A 20,735-nucleotide genomic window follows, 5' to 3' on the forward strand; every position below is an offset into this window, starting at 1 on the left:
TCCGACTTCCCTCCAGCCCAGCTCAGGGCGCATGTGCCTCCCTCTTCGCCCCGCCCACCCGCGGCCGTCAGGCTTCTCGCGACATCCGCCTAGCGGCTGCCGGGATCTCGCGATAAAGGCCTATTGTCTCGCGCGAGCGTGTCTCCAGACGGCTTTGGGGCTGCTGTGGCCGGGCAAGAGGACTTGCATGTGTCGCTTCAGCTGGCGGGAGCGGAGGCGGCGGGGGCTGTGCGACCGGCTGGGTAACGAGCGCTCGCGCCTCTGCGGCTTCCGAGAAGCTGGTCGAGCGTGTGGGGGCAGCCGCGGCGCTGCCTGGAGGAAGGGGGCCGGGCCGAGCGTCTCCACGCCCGCCCACATGGGGGCCTCCTGTGGCGTCCCCGGGCTCTCCCCTTAGCAGCCCTAAGGGCTGCCTGCTCTTTTCCTGGTTTTTCTGCCCCAGTTTTGTCTCCCCAGGCCGTGGCACTCCCATCCTCGTCCCTGGCTCGGTCTCTCTCCTTTGGTATTTTGCTGTCGCCGCACCTTGCATTCTGGTCACCTCGAGTGACTCGCCCTCCTCGTGCAGATGCTCTGGAGCCTTTCTTGCAGTTTGCATCCCTCCCGTTTGACTCTCAGACCTGCCCCGTCCCTGTTGAAGTCACCCACCCCATCTATTTCCTCAGCTGCTTCCTCTTTTCCTCTGGTGTCCCCTTTGCCCTCGCCCCAACCCTCAGCCTTCATGGCCCAATTATTCTTGCTTCCCTATAGATCCGTGGAGCAGGTGGATAAGTCATACTTTGTGACTCCAGTGAAACTTGTGTCCTTTTTAATAGAATCGAAACAGCTTCCCAGGGCAGGGATACATAGTGCAAGCCAAGACTGCACCCAAATGCTGCTTTTCAGGGGTCCAGCTCCAAAATAGTGAAGTTGTGTTATTTTGCTTACAGGTTTGTGAGATGGCTACTGACATTTCTGAATCCAGTGGGGCTGATTGCAAAGGCGATACGAGGAACAGTGCCAAGTTAGATTCGGATTACCCTCTTCGAGTCCTTTATTGCGGAGGCAAGTGTTGGAAGGGAAGAAATGGCTCTTGCTCACCGTCTTTATGCTTAACGTTGATAGTTTCACATTTGGTCTTGTTAACTCCTGCATCTGTCTTTGTGGTTTGGACGATTCTTAATTGAGGAGGGAACCTAGGGAGGACACATAACACATACTCCTTTTCCTGTGCCATTTGGGTCTTGCTTCCTGGCCTGGAGAAGTGACAGCCCGGTTGGAATCGAGATGTGCAATGGAGTATCCCAGCCAGATGTTGGATATATATGCTTTGTAGTGGAGAGCTTTTAGGACGATATGAAGTCTTAAAGGATGGGGAAGTATGGAAGAGGCAAGAAGGGCATCCTGAAGGAAGCGAACTGTCGGGAAGAAAAGGCAGGACCTGGAGATGTTGCTTAGCAGCAGAGCACTGATCCAGAGAGTTCCCAGCCTCTGGGTTCAGTCCCAGTACTGGGCTGAGTAGGGGCTGGGGGAGCTTGATGGCTGGCTGGACTCTTGAGCTTTTTTTTTTTTTTAATTTATTTTACTTTCATATGTGTGTGTGTGCGTCTGTGTCATGACCCATGTGTGGGTGTTGAGGACCATTTGTGAACCTTAGTTTCATCTACTTTGTGGATCCTGGGAATTGAACTCAGGCCCTCCGGCTGGCATCAGATGCCTTTACCCATGAACTTCCTGAGCAGCAACTTTGAATTATAGTAGTACAGGGAGGTGAGTAGAGGAGGTGAGGTCAGAGTGGTGTGTGGTAGGACAGACTTGGGAAAGTCTGGTTTGGATAATTACATTTTTTTTGTATGTGGATGTGTGATGTCAGAGGTCAGTGGGTGACTTCCTCAATCACAGTCCGCCATGTTTCTTTGAAAAGGGTCTCCCAGTGAATCTGACACTCATGAGCTAGACTGGGTGGCTAACAAGCACTAGGGATCCTCTGTCTCCCCATAATGGGATTGTAGTTCTCTGCTTTGCTGGCTTTAACATGGATGCTGGGTTGCTGGGGATCCTGACTCAGCCTTTAGGTTTATGTCGCAAGTACTTTATTGAATAAGGCTAAGGCATCTCCACAGCTTTAGACTTTGTTTTAAAGACAGGTCTCTCTGTGTGGCCCTGACTGGCCTGGAACTCACTCTGTAGACCAGGCTGGCCTCGATCTCAGAGCTCTGCCTGCCTCTCATTTCCTAGTGCTGGGATTAAAGGTGTGCACTATCATGCCCAGCTTTGCCTAGACTTTTTAATACAACAAAGTTGGAGTTGAGTAAGAAGCAGGTTTGTTTTATGTTGTTTGCCCCCCCCCCCATCACCAAGGAAAGCCTAAGCCCATTTTCCTCCAGTCTTCATCCGCTTGTTCTTCAGATTGTTTGTCTCTGAGGCAGTCTCACTTGGTAGCCTCGGCTAGCCTGGACCTTAGAGCTCCTCCTGCCTCTGTTCAGAGTGCTGGGATTAAAAGCGTATGCCACATGCATAACTACTTTTTTGTTTTAGATGGGTTTTGTATGTGCCCGAGTGTATATATGTGCACCACATGTATGCAGGAGCCCATGGAGGTCAGAAGAGAGCATTGGATATCTTGGAACTAGAGTTACAGGTAGTTCTGAGCAACCAGGTGGGTGCTGGGAATCAAATCTGGGTCTTCTGTAGGAACAGTCAGCTCTCTTAACCACTGAACTGTCTCTTCAACCCCCAACCTTTGGTTCTTTTTCTCTTTTTTATTATTATTACTATTTTTTTAAAGATAAGCTTCATTGACTTTTTGTAGAGAAGCTATATAGTAGCCATGGTTGAATCCTGGGTCATGTGCATGGGGGTTCTGGTCTGAGTTCTCACAAGATAGTTTTTAAGTTCCTGATAAGAAGACTTTAATGGACACAGTCTCTTTCCAGAGGGTCAGGTAGCTGTAGGTATTGGAGAGGGTATCAGAGGTGGCCTTGGTAGAAGTTGCCCAGGTGGCCATGCTGTCCCTGACTGAAATGCAGTGGTCTTCATCAATACTGGCCAGTGGTACCAGCTTCTTGTACCCAGAAGCCAACGGTGCCAATGTCTGCCAGTGGAGATGGGTTAGCCAGTACACGGCTACAGCAGCCTGTCACTCTGTGTGTTGTGTGCAGTTCTGCTCTCTGTAACCTCTCCCACAGGGGTGGTGGAAAGCTTGGCTCCTTGAATGGCAGTGACTACGTCCTTGGAGCACTTAGCCTGCAGATTAGTGCGGCTGTTGTAGTCCCCAGAGGCAGTAAATGCCTCGGATCTGGTCTGCAAACCAGTGTGAATTTGCTTCTGCCTCAGTACCTATATCCTTAAGGGATGTCCCCAGGAGAAAGTCAGTGTTCTGATTTCTGAAGGGGCTGGGAGAATGATCTTTTCTAGACACTTGGTCATGTGGCTCAACTTGGTGATAGGGATCCACTGTTGCCTTTGGTCTTTACCCTGTGGGCTTAGTCCTGGCTCCCATCGTGACCCTAGCGGATGTTCCTGTGGCCTCCCAGGCCGGGGCCTCCACTGCAGCAATGCCATTTTCCCAAGGAAGATGGTGAGAAGCAAGAAACAGTTTTAGTGTAAATCCTAAGCATAGGCTTTAAGGGAGGTAGGGGGAGGTACTTAGGAAAAGGACAGTACACAACCAAGACATGTTTGCAGGCTTCCTCAGAGGGGCCATCAGTGGGTAGTGTGCTTGCTGAGAGTCCTGACCTCTAAATTTGATGTGAAGGAATCCCCAAACTCAGCAGAGGTAGTCAGGGAGATTGCAGAATTCCAGCCAGTCTGGGCTGTGTTGAACCTGTCTTGAAACTTGAAAGGAAGGAAGGGACGTAGGAAAAAGCGGAAAAAATTATATAGAGTTGATTGTATTTTGTCTTGATATTGGTAATGAGAGTAATGGGCCAGAGTGTGCTTTCTGACTTAAATACTTCCTAGGTATGTGGCCCTGGGCAAGTTATCTCATTTCTGTGAGGTCGAGAGATTTGTGTCTTAACGTGTAAAGTGAGAAAAAGACGACATTGAGACAAATGAGCGCACGTCTAATCCCAGCACTCAGGATACAAGCAGGCAGATCTCCAGGATAGCCAGGGCTACACAGAAACCCTGTCTCAAAAAGAGAAAGACAGACAGACAGACAACAAAAAAGAAGACGCAAAACAATCATAGCATCTATGCTAATCCCAGCACTCAAGAGGCAGAGGCAGGCGGATCCCTTAGTTTGTGGCCAGCCTGGTCTACAAGAGCTAGGAGAGGGCATTGGATCCTTTGGGGTTATGGATGGTTGTGAGCCATCATAATCAGTTCTGAGACTAGAAACCCTGCCCTGGAAGAAGAGTCAGTTTTCTTAACCATGGAGCCATCTCTCTGGCCTGTGGGTTTTATTTTTGTTTATGTGTCTACGTTTGTGTCTATGTGGGTGCTATCCATACCCCTACACGATACTACCTTTCAAGCCTATTTGTATCAACTTAAAAGTGTTAGCCGGGCAGTGGTGGTACACGCCTTTGATCCCAGCACTGGGGAGGCAGAAACAGAAGGATTTCCAAGTTTGAGGACAGCCAGGGCTACACAGAGAAACCCTGTCTTGAAACAACAAAAAATTCAAAACAAGCAAAAAAAGGTGTTCTGTTGTTTTTGTTATTGTTGTTTGAGACGGGGTTTACTATGTAAACTTGTCTGGCCAGGAATGCACAATGCATGTAGGCTGGCCTCTGCACCCACCACTCCCTACTAGGTCTAAAACAAAACAAAACTGGGTTGCCTGTATCCCAGGCTGGCTTTGAACTTACTATGTAGACGAAGGTAATCATCCTCTTCTGCCTACTGAGTGCTAGTTTCGGCTGTGTACCACCATGCCCATTTTATGGGGATCTTAGGGATTGAGTTAGAGAAGCAATAAATTAATCTACAATCCTCGATCCCCATGTATGTCACTTCTGAGGTGGCTTTTGAAAGGGTGACAGTATTCAGTCTTTCCCATTGGTAAACAGTTACTAATCTTTTGTTTTTGTTTTAATTTTATTATATTGTGTATGCGTGAGAATAGAGCTCAGATCAGAGAACAGCTTTTGAGATTCTCCCTCTATCCAGGGTTCCAGTGATGGAACCCAGGTAATCAGGCTTAGACTGAACTGATGGCAAGTGTCTATCTGCCAGATCATTCTGTTCTGAGAACAGTTAACTTTCTCCAGTTCCCTCCTTGCTTTTGTACTGGGCATTGCAAATACTAGGGAAGAGGTGCTTCTAAGCCCCAAGGAGTTTAAGATGTATAAGAAACACTTGGGAGTCGGTGGATTCAATTGTAAAGGAGCTTGCTGCCATGCTTGATGGCCTGAGTTCAGTCCTTGAAATCCACATGGTAGGAGAGACTCACTTGGGGAATAGAAAGCACTGAAATAGCTATGAATTAGGAGGGTGTCTTTGTGAGGAATGAAGTAAGGACGCTGACAAGGAAATGTGCCCTTTGGGGACAGCTATTACAGGATGGCTCCTGGGAAACAGCTTTTGTGTTGATTGCTTGTGTGAGTCAAAGATAAGTTGTGTTTTCCGTTGCCTCAGGCTTCGTAAACCAGATGTGTAAGGCAGAGGCTACCAAAAGGTGCATTTAGAGTCCAACCTTAGCGTGTCATGATGATGATGGGCTTGGTGAGCAAGTGTGGCGACTGACCGAGTGCGTCTGGATAGGTGCTGGGCTAGATTGTGGGGGCTGTAAGACAGCAAGGCTCTGCCTGCTCTCTGCATGCAACTTAGACTGGGTAGCTGTTGTTGAGTGTTGGATGGGGAGAGGTGTAGCAGAGAGACAAGAAATATACTTCGGGAGCAGTCACGGTGGTGTGGAAAGGGAGAGGTTCTCCCAGTTGTAGAGCCTGGGGGAGACTGCATAGAGGCGAGCACAGTTGGTATTTGAAAGGCAGGTAGTGTTGCAGGCAGCTATGCCAGGCCAAAGAACAGGAAGAGAGGTAAGAAATGAGGGGAATGTAAATTTGCAGGTATTGCAGTGTGCTTGTTAATGGGGATTTTGGAAGTAGAAGCGGAAAATTGAAAGACAATTGAGTCTGGACCAGATTTTGGGGTCCTGTTTTGTAACTGCTTGTAGGTCACTGAAGGTTTTTTGAGCAAAGAAGCTATGTGAGAATGTATGTGGCACAGGACTAAAAGTTGGAGGAAGCAAGCATAGTGACCAGCCTATGGTATGATTTAGCGAAAGTTAAAGAGCGTTTGGAACAGTGGTTTTGTTTTCCAATGGTCTTAGGTGACCCATTTAGGGTCGTGACCCATAGTTGAGACCCACTGGTTTAGAATAGCATAGTGAGATTCAGTGTTATTTACCTTTAGTCCCAACTGTTCTTGGGGACTTTGAGGCAGGATCCTCTGAATCCAGGAGTCCCAGCCTAGCCTGGGCAATAGTGTTGTGTGACCCTGTCTCTGTCCATCTCTTTGTCTCTCTATTTTTATTTATGAGCCTGTGTATGTTTATGCCACATTGTGGGTGCCCACAGATGCCAGAAGAGTCAAATCCAGAGCTAAGGTTACAGATGGTTGTGAACCACTGATGTAGGTGCTGGGAGCCAAATTGCCATCTTTACAAGAGCAGCAGGTTTGCTAAACTGCTGAGCCACCTCTCCAGCCCCTAAACTCGAGAGGACTGGGCTCATCGCTTGGCTATAGACTTAGCAGGGATTCAGAGAACAACTTGAATTTATTTAGAAAACATGTTTTAGGCTCTGTTCTATGCCACATTGTGTTTCACTCAGAGAATGAGTAAGATATAATTGTCTTGAGGAATCTCAAGAAAGACAGACACTATAGATGAGTTATAAAATATGAAAGGTTTGTTGTTATATCAACTGACTATTGCCTTTAGATCAAAATGTCAGAGTACTGTCATCTGAAGTAATCATGCACCTTTGACCTCAGAAATCTCTGCAGAGTAGGATTTGATACTGGGTGCCACAGGAACATGTGAAGGCAGACAAGCTGGGGCATGACTAACCTCAGCACCCAAGAGGCTGAGGCAGCAAGACCATGAAGTTTGAAGCCAGTGTGTGCTTCCTGGTGGTTACTTAGTATTCTTGGGGTGTTAAGAGAGGGAAAACTCTCAAGTAGAATATCCGATTGAAAAGTAGTAGTGATGGCAGGTAAGGAGAAAGAAATGAAAAGCCAGAGGGGAAGTATCCATCGGATAGAGAGTGAGGCTACTGTGTTGTCATGGTTCTAACACTGCACATCTTTTTTTCTCTCCATTTCTCTAGTTTGTTCATTACCAACAGAGGTAAGTCCTACTTGTTAGTTTTTTTTTTTTTTTTCTGTTCTCTTTCTGTATGTGAGATCACTCTTGATTTTAGAGTTAATCTGAGAACTTCTATCTTTCATTTCCTATCAGCTGGTAGTATTTCAACCTTTTATTTAGAACTTTGGATCAGAATACTTACTTTTTAAATGTGTTTATGTGTGTGTGCAGTATGTTCCACGGTACACTTGTGGAGGCCAGAGGACAACTTGCAGAGGAGCAGGGGTCAGTTCTCTCCTACCATGTGGGTTCCTAGAATTGAGTTGAAGTTGTCAGGCTTGGTGACAGCACATGGACTCACCAAACCATCTTGTTGGCCCTGGATCAAAATACTTTTTTATCTTAGAAATTAGACATTTGAATTGTACATGTACTCTCTTACCTTACTGGCCTTTTTTTTTAAAAGTAGGGTTTTAGCCAGGTGTAGTGGTGGCCCACCCCTTTAATCCCAGCATTTAGGAGGCAAAGGCAGGCAGAACTCTGAATTCGAGACCAGCTTGGTCTACAGAGTGATTTCCAGGACAGCCAGGGCTACACAGAGAAACCCTGTTCAAAAAACCAAAAATGAGCCAGGCAGTGTTTATGCACGCCTTTAATTCCAGTAGTCGGAAGGCAGAGACAGACGGATCTCTGTGAGTTCAAGGCCAGCCTGTCTACAAATCGATTTCCAGGACAGCAAAGAGTACACAGAGAAACCCTGTCTGAAAAAAATATAATGAATGAATGAATGTAGGGTCTTACCACAGATTAGTCTTGGATTCAGTTGTGCTTCCTGAGTAGCTGTGATTATAAATGCTTTTTTTTTTTTCTTAAAAACGTTTGTTTATGTGTTTTTACTTATATTCCTACTTAAGTTGTATGCTCCACATACATACAGTGCCCTCCGGTCAGCGAAGGATTGGATCCCCTGGACCTGCAGTTGCAGGTGGTTGTGAGCCAACATGTGTATGCTTGGACCTGAATCTGGATTATCTGCAAGAGCAATAAACGCTCATAACTAATGCACATGTCTCCAGCCCCACCATCTCCCAGCCCCATGTGTACATCTTTTTTTGTACTTGGCTGTATGTTTTAGATTTTTGTATGAAATTTATGAGTAGTCAGATGGTGGAAGCAAAAGTAACCTGAAAGCCAAGACTGACATACCTGAGCAGAGGAAGAATGAGGAGTAGAAATTGTATATAAGACTTTTCTTCAGTCAAGCTACTAATAAAGACCCTTTGTGGCCAAAGCAAAAAATGTGTTTTTGGCCAGGTGGTGGTGGCACCTTTAATCCCAGCATTCGGGAGGCAGAGGCAGGGGGATCTCTGAGTGCCAGACCAGCCTGGTCTACAAGAGCTAGTTCCAAGATAGGCTCAGAAAAAAAGAAACATATTTTTGCTTGTGACTCCCTCCCTCATTTTTCTCAGACTAGGTGGTCTCTCCCTGTTTATGACCTTGACCTCAGTCTCTGGTCTGATCCTCTTGAGTGAGTGAGTGCTGGGATTTTTACAGGCATGTTCCTCTGTGCCTGGTTGTTACTCTATTTTTGGTTTGGTTTGGTTTTTTGAGACGGGGTTTCTCTGTGTAGCTTTAGAGCCTGTACTGGAACTCACGCTGTAGAACAGACAGGCCTCGAACTCACAGAGATCCGCCTGCCTCTGCCTCCCGAGTTCTGGAATTAAAGGTGTGCGCCACCACTGCCTGGCTGCTACACTCTTTCTAATGACTCTTTTGCTTTATGGAGAAATAAATAGCTGCGCTGAGGAGGCCCCGGGTTTTCATTTCCCCTCCCCTCAGGGTTTCTCTATGTAGCCCTAGCTGTCCAGGCAGGTCTCAGACTCACAGAGATCCACCTGCCTCTGTCTCCCCAGTGCTGGGGTTAAAGCCATGCACCGCCTGGTGAGTTTTCATTTCTTAAGGGACATTTCGTACTTGAATTACAGATTTCCTTTGGATGGTCAGGCGAGGCTGAGCATGGTGACCTGTAATTCTAGTACTCTGATTTAGATTTAAGAGACTTCCCTGACTACATAGTGAGATAGAAAGTGTGTGTGTGTGTAATTTATCATTCTTTATCAAGTATATGGGGATGTTTTAATTACATTGTTTGAAATGCATGATTTCTCACTCAATTGTTCTTTTCCTTCCCTTCTAGTACTGTGAATATATGCCTGATGTTGCTAAATGTAGACAATGGCTAGAGAAAAATTTTCCAAACGAATTTGCAAAACTGACTGTAGGTATGGACTTTTTCCTTTTTTTGAACATAGGTTTTTATTTTTATTAAAACTGTATTCACGAAACAAATACACACATGGCATTTTAAACAGGAAAGTTTGGCTGGACCTGGTGGCGAAGGCCTGTCCCGGCTGTGTGGCTGTCTGAGGTTGGATAGTGATGTCAAGGCCAGCCTGGGCAGCTGAGGAGACTCTGTCTCTTAGAGTTGTGGGTGTAGCCCAGTGGTAGGGTGCTTGCTTAGCATGCGCGGGGCCCTGGATCAGTTCCTAGTGCTAATAGAAAAGGATAGGAAAGTCCTTTCACCCATCTTGGTTAACTTTAAATTACTTAAGTTCAGAGGCAAGAGTGAGTTGAAGAGTAGCAGGGTAATCCAGTGAGACCTTGTCTCGAGGACGGCTACAGCAGCTTGGTTGAGATGGCAGTAGTGGGCGGAGGGCGGTGAGAGCTGCTTAGAGGGTGAGGCTGTGTTGAACAGAATGGTGAGTGTGAGGTATGAGGAAGAGGGGCATCTAGGGCTCAGAGAGTGGGATTGGTGGTGCTGGGGTGTCACAGACAGGGAACAGATCCCTTAGCTCTTGTTGATGGCTTCTCTTGCAAGGTTTGTAGAAAAAAGGCAGCAGGAACAAGGAAAAGATGACTTGAAACAGGCCTATTCCATCCCAGTACATCCCATGTTGTCCCTCTCTTTGCTGCTCCATTTTTATATTATTTACATGAGGCAGTACTCTTGTCTTTGGAGATAGTAACTACTTAGTTGCTCTTTGTTGGGAAAAGAACACTTAACGGCTGGCCTTGGAATCAGCGCTTCCATTTTGTTCCTGAACATGACCCACCTAGACACGATTGACTTGAGAGGGAGAGGAGAAGCGGGTCTCCTCCCGTGGAGTAAGTAGGGTTGGCCGGTTCTGGGAGCGCCTTCTCGTCTGATGAGTAAAAGTAAGGACATTGTGCAGAGCGGTCTCCTCCAGGGAGTAGGAAGATGCTGCTGGGGCGAGGGGACGGCTGAGCCTTCCCCAGCTGCATATTAATAACAAGTTGTTTGTGTTTTCTTTGGTTTCTGTCCTAAAGATACAGGTTCTTTTTGTTTAGTTTTTGAGACAATCACACCATTTAACTCTAGCTGACCAGAACTTGGTAAATTTCAAAAAACAAAAAACAAAAAAAAAAAAAAAGAAAAGAAAAGAAAACCAGATTTACATAAAGTTTCTTTTTTTCCTTTTATCATTTTTTTTTTCAGATTCGGTTTATTTTTACTTTATGTGTATGGGTGTTTTGCCTGCATGTATGTCTGTGCACCACATGCATGTCTGGTGGAGGTAGGATCCCCTGTAGCTGGAGTTACAGATCATTGTAAGCTGCCATGTGGATGGTGGGAATTGAACCCAGGTCCTCTGCAAGAGTAGCAAGTGCCCTTGCCTGCTAAGCCATCTCTACAGCCCCATAAGAAATTTTCTTGATCTGAGTGTTTTGCTCACATGGTAAAAACTCATAGTTTGTGAGCTGGGCATAGTGATGCATGGCTGAGGCAGGGGCTTGTGGGGTGTTTGTTTCATGTTTTGGTTTTGGTTTTTGAGACAAGGTCTCAGCATATAGCTCTGGCTGTTCTGGAACTCAAGAGATCTATCTGCCTGCCTCTGAGTGTTGGGATTAAAGGTTTGAACTGTTACACCTGGCTTCCCCTTTTGTTTTTTTGTTGTTGTTGTTGTTTTTGTTTTTAGCTATTATTTTTAAATTAGGTGTATGTACACTTGTGTGCAGGTGTCTGAGGAAGCCAGAGGTGTCATATCCCCTTGGAACTGAAATTAACAGTTAGGAGCCACTTCATGTGGGTGTTGGGAACCACACTCAGTTACTTTGCAAAAGCGGCAAATGCTGTTAATCTGAGCCATCTTTCTAGTCCCTGTTTTGTTATGAGACAGGGTTTCACTAGGTAGCCCAGGCTGGCCTGATCCTCCTACCAAAGTGCTGTTTTAAAAAACAAAATCCTTGCCGGGGTGGTGGCTCACACCTTTAATCCCAACACTCGGGAAGCAGAGGCAGATGGGTCTCTGTGAGTTCGAGGCCAGCCTGGTCTATAGAGTAAGTTCCAGTACAGCCAGAGCTATACACAGAGAAACCCTATCTGGGGGTGGGGTGGGGATCCTCAACCATGTGAAGTGGCACTCACCTTTAATTCTAGCACTTGGAGCCAAATGGATCTCTGTGATTGAAGCATAAATAAATTGGATGGATGGATGGAAAGATGGAAAGACAGACAGATAGATAGATGATAGATAGATAGATGATAGATAGATAGATAGATAGATAGATAGATAGATAGATAGAATAAAATCCTAAACATTTTGTTCTCTATTACCATCACTATAGCAGATACCTAAAATAATAAACTTAGAAAAGGCTAATTTGGCCCATAATTCTTTTTCAGCCCACTGAGCAGTGGTAGTGTATGCTTTTAAGGCTGGCACTCAGGAGGCAGAGGCAGATGGATCTCTGTGAGTTCAAACAGATCTTAGTCTATCACTGTGACTCTCTTGCTCTAGGCCTGTACTGACTGGGAAGTGAAAAAGAGGAAGGGTCTAGGTCCCATTGTCTCCAAATTGAGACCTCTAATGACTGTCTCCTTCTAGACCATGGCAACTCCTCACTTTAAGCCCTCCTCCTGTGCCTATCCTTTAAAACAGTGACACCTTCTTGGGGACTAAGTCTTTAACTCCTGAGTCTTTGGAGGATACATAGCCAGACTACAGACTTACTGTGGTACATTTAGAGTTCGATTTCATTAGAGTGCAGTATAGTTATTTGCTTTATAGATACTATATTCAGCTAGTATAGGTTGCTTTATTTACTTGCAAAATTGTGTGTGTTTCAGAGGACAACTTGTGGGAGCTGTGCTCACCACCGTTCCACAAACTCAGGTGGTTAAGCTTTGGAGCAATGCCTTACCCATTGAGTCACCTCAGCAGCCCTGGTTGTTTTGTTTGAGACAAATCTCAGGTGGCCCAGGCCAGCCTCAAACACTGTGCTAACTGAGGATGACCTTGAACCCCACCCTACCCCTTTGTTTTAAACAGTTGAAGAAAGGGGTTATGGGGAGGGAGGGAGGCCGTGAGGAAACCTACAAAATCAGTAGACACACAGGGAAAGAAAAAGACCTCAGCAAAGCAGAGGGGAACTCTTTCTGGTTTTAAAGCCTTTGAAGAATTTTCTTCCCCTAATTTAGGGTTAGTCAATTTGAAGAAAGCACGGATGGTTGGTTGGCCCAGAACTGCTGTATGACTCACCTTGAGCAGATCTGGAACTTGTCTGCTAGTCCATCCGCAGAGGCCTGCTGGTGGGAGACCAGGGCCTACAAAGCCTTGTTTTAAGCTTCTGGGCTTTTGTCTCAAGTGTGGAGGGTGAGGAGGAAACTGGCCATCTTAGGAATTCGCCACCTTTATTACCCAGCCATGGCCTCTCCTTTATCTGTCTGTCTACCATGAGTCTGCCTAACTCCTAATTTCTCATCCCTTCCTCTCAAAGGTCACCTAACTACTCTTAGGGGACTCAGGGAGGACGGTGGGGGCAGCAGCCAGAGGCCCTCATAGGGAAATCTGTCTGAGGAGCCACAAAACTTAACCAGTGGCAGTGATCTAGAGCATAAGACAGCCGTTTGTTGATGGTGTGTATCTTTGAGGCTTGGTATACTAATCAGGTAGCATCTGTAACAAAATGTGAGGCTGTTAGTGTTGTAATTCCCACAGAGAGTGTAGTTGGAAAAATAGCTGGGGCTTCTTAATAAAGGAAGAGAGCAGATAAAACCATGTAAGGAGCCCTTGACAGGCTCTGTTATAGGTGTTGATGAGACTGATGATTTCTCTGCCACCATTATCTACTGGTGTAGATGTGCACGGTCGAGGAGGCCTTATATCAGGGTTACGAGTTCAAGGAGTAAAAAAAGTAAATAAATAAAAATAGAAGCTAGGTGGTGGTGATGCAGGCCTTTAATCCCATCTCTATGAGTTCGAGGCCAGCCTGGCCTACAGAGTGAGTTCTAGGACAGCCAGGACTACACAGAGAAACCCTGCCTTAGAAAATAATAAACAAACAAATGGTTACAAAAGGAGTAAACTGGGCATGGTGGTGACACCTGTCATCCTACCTCTCGGGAGGTAGAAGTCCTGCCTCCAAAAGGCAAAACAAACAAAAGCCAGTTTTTAAGCTTATAAGTCAGTCTTTGAGTTTCTTTTCTGTACCTCACAGGGAACATTAAGACACAAGGTTAATGAGTAACAGGTTTTGGCATTGTGGTTAACATAAGTTTGTTTTTTTGGTTTTGTTTGTTTTGTTTTTTGAGGCAGGGTTTCTCTGTGTAGCTCTGGCTGTCTTAGATTTCACTTTGTAGACCTGGCTGGCCTTCAACACACAGAGATCCTCCTGCCTCTGTCTCTTGAGTGCTGGGATTAAAGGTGTGTGCCACCACTGCCTGGCAACATAAATTTTGTTTAATAAGACAAGGCATAGTTTTGTAGCTGGCTGGACTATGTACCAGAAACATTAAAATATTGTAGCAGGCTTATTGGCAGTGTCTTACCAGTAAGAAATACCACTGTCAGTGGTTCTCAAAATAAATATGAGACAAGCCCCCTCCCCCAAATGATAGTCTAGGGGGTTTTGATCAGGTATCTTTCTGTAGGTTAAATAATTAAAAGACAGGAAAAATCAGGTAGCAGCAGAGAAATCTTAAGCACCTCAGACAATCGGCAGTTGAAGAACAGTGTTTATTGGGGGTGAGGAAACACATCAGTGGACACACAGAGAAAGAAACCCTCTGCAAAGCTGAAAAATCCTGACCTTCCACTTCTGATCCCCCTGCCTTTACCTCACTACTGGAATTAAAGTGGAAACAACCCAGGGCTCTGTGCACTCAGGTAACACTCTTTAGCCTGAGCCACATCCTCAGCAGATGATTTCTCTTTACAATATTAATATAAAATGCTGTTCATGCTCTTGCATTTTATTTTTCTATTCAGAAAATTCACCCAAACAAGAAGCTGGCATTAGTGAAGGTCAAGGGACAGTAGGGGAAGAGGAGGAGAAGAAAAAACAAAAGAGAGGTAAGACCTAATCCACGTTTGATTTATATAGACACACCTTCCTTCCTGTGGAGGATAACTGGAGTGATGAGACTTCCGCCTGTTGATGTTTGCAATCTTAGTATTGAGAGATTAAAGCCAGGGAACTGCTGGGAATTCAAGGCCAGCCTGAGGTACATAATGAGGATCTTGTCTGAAACAGTCAAATCCAGCTGGTCGTGGTGGTGAGCACCTTTATTCCCAGCACTTGGGAGGCAGAAGCAGATGGATCTCTGTGAGTTCAGGATAGCCAGTGTACATAGAGAGACCCTGTCTCAAAAGGAAAAACAAACAAACGAAAAGGATTGAAAATATATGTGTGTTTATCTTATGTGCCTTTGAGACACAACCAGCCTGCTGAACATTCCTTTCTGTTGAAGTGGAGAATGAGCTGTTGCTTGCACTTAGTTCTTTCCTCTCTAAAACAGATTTTTTTTTTTAATGTTTTTGTTTTTGTTGTTTTGTTTTTTGAGACAGGTTTTCTCTGTGTAACAGCTCTGGCTGTCCTAGAACTCGCCTTGTAGACCAGACTGGCTTTGAACTCACAGAAATCTACTTGCCTCTGCCTCCTTGAGTGCTGGGATTACAGGCGTGCTCCATGACTGCCTGGCCAAAACAGATTCTTTATGCTATGGCATCTATCCCCTACCCATCTCTTCCTCATTGATTGTTTTGTTACTAAAATTATCTTATAATTTATTTTGATTATCTATGTATGGGTGTTTTGCCTGTATATATGCACTGTGTGCATTCATTGCCCATGGAAGATAGATGACAGGGGTTAGATCTCTGGAGCTGGAGTTATAGGTAGTTATTAGTAGGCATGTGGGTGCTGGGAATCAAACCCATGTCATCTTTAAAGACTGCAAATGTGCTTAACTGCTGAGCCATTTTTTCAGCTCCAGCTTTAAAGATTTTTGCCATGACCCCCAGTCCCACCACCGTTTTCCCCCAGTGGTGGACATTGAACCCAAGGCCTTACACAAGCTACTTAAGAGAGGTCTCTGCTGAGAGTCTGCTGCTGTCTTTTACTTATTTTTCTCACCAGTTCTTATCCAGATGCCTTTACTAAAGTGGACTCACCTCCCACCCTCCCATCTGTTACTGCTCACTCCAGCCTGTCTTAACCTGACTCTAACTTTACTGAAACTGTTCTAATAAAAGTCACCAGTTTTTTGGTATCTGCTAAGTGGAAAGAACATGTAAAAGTTGGGCGGTGGTGGCACACGCTTTTAATCCTAGCACTCAGGACGCAGAGGTCGACAGAGTCAGTTCCAGGACAGCCAGGGCTACAAGGAATAAACCCTGTCCTGAAAAACCAAAAGAAAAAAAACACCTGAACCTTTCTGAAGTGTGAATTTCCTTGATTTTCCTGTTTGTATAGACCCCTCTTCTTTCTGGTGTCCCTTTGAAGTAACTTCCCAGGCTCTGTTCATTCTCCTGGGATGTTTCTGTTGTATCTCTGCTACACTATTATATATCTGTAATTCCTAAATCTGTATGTCTATTCCTGGCCCATGGCAGGCTGAAAATGTGCATGGTCCCCACAGATACCACAAATGAAGCGCTTCCAAAGTTGAATTGACTGAGTCCTGAATCATCTTTCATTTCTCCCATTTTGGCAGAAGTTGCACAATTATCCTGTCACCTCAGCTGGAAACCTGAGAACTGTGTCAGGTTCTGCTCCCGTTAATAGTCCTAAAATCTGTCCTTTCTCTAACCCTGCACTTCTGTCTTCAGCTGGTTGCTGTTATCGATGCTACATTTTGGTTTATATTTTGACTAGTATTTGTTGGAGTAAACACAGGAACTTCATTTGCCTCTCTTTCCATCTTACTCTTCATAAATCCACCCTTCACCCTAGAGCTGACCCGAGCTTCGTAACCATGAATCTGTTCTTTCATTCTTTCTGTCTTTGGTGACTTCTCTTTGTCCAGTGTAGTCACACCTGAACTTGGATCTAGTTCTTACTGACTTCTGACTTCCTGTACTGCATATCCATTCTTATGCATATCTTATTCTTCAATAAGACAAGTGTGCTTCCCAGATTCAGTATATTTTCTCTTGAACTGAAGCCATTTGTCTTCCCCTGAATACTCTTCTGTTCTTTAAACTCACCCTAGAGATCACTTCATTTAGGAAACATTTTCTGTCATTCATTCATTCATTCATTCATTCATTCACTGTGCTAGGCAGTGGTGGCACACTTCTAATCTTAGCACTCAGAACGCAGAAGCAGGTAGATCTCTGAGTTCCAGAACAGGCTACACAGAGAAACCCTGTCTTGAAAAAAAAAATACTTGTTGCATATGGAAAGTAGTATACACATGTGTGGAGGTCAGAGGACAGTTTGCAGGAGCCAGTTCTTTCCTTGCATCATGTGGGTTCTGGGGATTGAATTCAGGTCGTCAGGCTTGGCAGCAAGCACCTGTCCTTGATGACACATCCCGGGCCCCTCAGACTTAGTCTTACTAAGTAGGCCAGGCTGGACTTTACCTCAAGATCTCGCACTGTGGGCCTGCACCCCCACATCTGCTTCAACACCTCTTCCACCACTCATCTTAGTGGGCTGTGAGTTCCTGGAGGGCGGGAACTGTGTCCTGCTGTCTTTGCACCTCAGGCCTTGTGCAGTCCGGGCACATAGTAATACTAATTGATAAGTGTTGCTGAGTAAATCGCCTCTGTGATTTTGTATTTAAAAAAGGAACTTGAACACAAAGTAAAAGACTCAGTATTGTATGATTTACGATTATGGAAAAGGAAGCAATTGATGTGAGCTCTTTCTTAATGAAGGGGGAAGAGGTCAGATAAAACAGAAGAAGAAGACAGCGCCACAGAAGGTCACGATAGCCAAAATTCCCAGAGCGAAGAAGAAGTACGTGACGAGAGTGTGTGGCCTTGCAACATTTGGTGAGCTGAGGTTTTAGTCTGTTTCTTTGTTTACAAAGAAAATGCATAAACCAGAGTCTGTTTATTTGTATCATGAAGTTCTGTTCGGGTGTTTTTATAAGGTGTTGGGGAACTTGCATCCCTGCTTCCATATATTTGTTTCTGCCAAGAATATACTAAAAGAGGTTTTTGCCTTTCTGTTTGTACTTATTTTTTTGAGGATTTATTTATTTACTATGTATACAGCATTCTGCCTGCATGTATCATGCAGGCTAGAAGAGGGAGCCAGTTCCCATTACAGATGAGTGTGAAACCACCATGTGGTTGCTGGAAATTGAACTCAGGACCTCTGGAAGACCAGCCAGTACTTACTTACTTACTTTGTTTGTTTTTAATTTTATGTGTATTGGGTGTTTTACCTGCATGTATGTCTATGTGCCATGTGTCTTCCTGGTTCCCACAGAAGAGAATGCTGGATTTCCTGGGGCTAGAGTCACCAGTTGTGAGCCATCATATGTGAGTGCTGGGAGTGAGGGGTAGAGGCACACTACAAGGTAATGCTCTCTAGCCTACGCTAGGCTGGAACTTCCTTTGTAGTTCAGGCCGTCCACCCACCTTATTTTTTAGATGTTGAGGTTACAGACATGTTCCATGTTCAACACACGATTCTTCCTTCCTTCTTTCTTTTTTCTTGCTGTTTTCCTTAAAGGCAAGGTTGCTTGCCAGATGGGATGGTATACCCTTTAATTCCAGCACTCAGGAGGCAGAAACAGGCATATGCCAGTCTGGTTTACATAGGTAGTTCTAGGTCAGCCAGGGGTACATAGGTTTTGAATTTCTAACTATAGTTTCAGAATTACCATCTAAAAGTCTTCTATAGAATAAACTAGCAGGGGCTGGAGAGATGGCTTAGAGGTTAAGAGCACTGGCTGCTCTTCCAGAGGTCCTGAGTTCAATTCCCAGCAACCACATGGTGGCTCACAACCATCTGTACTGAGATCTGGCGCCCTCCTCTGGCGTGCGGGCATACATCGAGGCAGAATGTTGTATACATAATAAATAAATCTTTTTAAAAAAAAGAATAAACTAGCACACTTTTTTTCCCTATCTGGTAATTTTGCTTGGTTTTGTTTGCTTGCTTTTTGTTTTTGGGAATGCTATCTTGCTGTGTAACCTTGGCTCTTCACAAACTACTGCTTCGCCTCCTAAGTAACTGGGGTTGCAGGTCTGTACCACTGCCAGCTCTTGAGGAATTGCTGTTGAATATATTTGTATAGAATGAAGAGGACTAGGTAGGACTTAAAAGTGGCTAAGGCTGCTCCTGTGTCTCCAAAATTCTGTTAAGATTTAACCTGTTAAGGTGGCACATATCTATAATCCTATAATATAAACATATAATATATACCTATAATCCTGACACTTGTGAAATGTCTTAGGTTTCTATTGTTATGAAGAGACACTATGACCACAGCAACTCTTATAAAAGGAAGCCTTTAATTGGGACTGGCTTACTTTTTTAGAGGTTCAGTCCATTATCATGATGAGGAGCATGGCAGTGTGCAGGCAGACATGGTACTAGAGAGGTAGCTGAGAGTTCTACATCTTGATCTGCAGGCAGCCAGAGACACTGTGTATCATCCGGCGTATAGCCTGAGCATATAAGACCTCCAGGCCCGCCTCCACAGTGACACATTTCCTCCAACAAGGTCATACATACTAACTGCAACTCCCTGTGGGCCAAACATTCAAACACATGAGTCTGTGGGTGCCATTCCTACTCAAACCACCACAGAAACTAAGACTAGAGGAATGCAAGTTCAAGGCCCTTGGGGCTCTGTAGCAACTCCCTGTCTCAATAAGCAAAAAAAAAAAAAAAAACCAAAACACAAAAAAGACTTAGGTATAAAGGTTTGGTTCTCTGTTCTGTTTTCTATTATATAGAGCTTAAGCATGGATAACTGATGCTTGGAAGTAATATGTTCCTGGATTCATTTTGGATTTTTTTGTTTTGTTCTGTTTTGTTAGACAGGGTCTCTGTTCGCCTTGCTGTCCTGGAACTCATGTTGTAGACCAGGCTGGCCTTGAACTAACAGATCTACCTGCCTCTGCCTTCTGAGTGCTGGGATTAAAAATTTGTGTTATCGCTCCAGCCATTTTAGTCTTACTGTGTGATGGAGTAGTGTGGAGGGTGCTGTTTTCTATATTGAGACTATATGACCTTGAAAATACATGATAAGAGCTCTGCCTATAATAGTTTTAGTCATTGTTCTGGAAAAAAAATTAATACCACTTGTTAAATGATTTTAAAATGCAGATGAAATTTCAAAATGAAGGAGTGTCTTTGTTATATAATTCCAATTATGGTCTTGCCTCCCCCCCCCTTTTTTTTTCTCCAAAAACAAACCAAAACAGAAATTGATCTCAAAGAAGCACAAAGATTTTTTGCTCAAAAATTCTCCTGCGGTGCCTCAGTAACAGGGGAGGATGAGATCATCATTCAGGGAGACTTCACAGATGACATAATTGATGTCATTCAGGAAAAGTGGCCAGAGGTAAGTGCACAGGATGCATACACCTGTAGAAACAAGTTTTTAAAGCAAATCACTTTCTTAATTTTTGCCACAATTCATAAACTTATCTGTGTCTTACAGGTGGATGATGACAGCATCGAAGACCTTGGAGAAGTGAAGAAGTGATTCTGGAGTCATGTGTGTCTGAGCTGACCTGAGAGTTGACACGGCCTTTCAGAAATATATACATATGTGTATATGTGTACATACGTGTCCTACAGTAAAACTGTAGACTCCTCATCTTTGGCGTTCTCATTGTTCTGTACAAGGCTGCTTGGTTTGTTTATGGTTTTTGTTTTTTGGGGTTTTTTGTTTTGTTTTTTAATTGCCAAAGTGATAAAAGAGAGAGAGAGACTGTCATGCTTATGCATGAATCTGAATTTAGTCAAATAAAACATTTGGTTATTTGGTACTGATTTTTCTTTTTTTAATTTTTTTATTTTAGAAAAACACTGTACACTGTAGCCTCTTCCCTTCTTCTTGGTGCTGTCAATGCCCCGGGCCTTGTGCATGCTGGGAAAGCATTACCATTGAACAGACTCTTGGCACCAAAACCTCTTTTTTTTCAGGAAGTGTTTCTGTTGGTTATCTTACTGGGAGAAAGCTGAGTGACTTTTCAAAAGAATCTGTTTTTCATTTACTTACTAGAAGTGT

General features: G+C 44.5%; 1 protein-coding gene across 1 annotated transcript; it reads left to right on the top strand.

Moving 5' to 3' along the window:
- The first annotated feature begins 87 nt into the window (after positions 1–87).
- On the top strand, positions 88–20,493 carry Denr (density regulated re-initiation and release factor). Its single transcript, XM_038345700.2, has 8 exons — positions 88–242; positions 924–1,038; positions 7,254–7,273; positions 9,429–9,513; positions 14,521–14,604; positions 17,416–17,532; positions 19,924–20,063; positions 20,163–20,493. The coding sequence occupies exons 2-8, from the start codon at positions 933–935 to the stop codon at positions 20,205–20,207; spliced, it is 597 nt and encodes a 198-aa protein (XP_038201628.1). The 5' UTR covers positions 88–242; positions 924–932; the 3' UTR covers positions 20,208–20,493.
- The last annotated feature ends 242 nt before the right edge of the window (positions 20,494–20,735 follow it).

Source organism: Arvicola amphibius, chromosome 10 (assembly GCF_903992535.2).
Source record: "Arvicola amphibius chromosome 10, mArvAmp1.2, whole genome shotgun sequence".
NCBI classification, from domain to species: Eukaryota; Metazoa; Chordata; class Mammalia; order Rodentia; family Cricetidae; genus Arvicola; species Arvicola amphibius.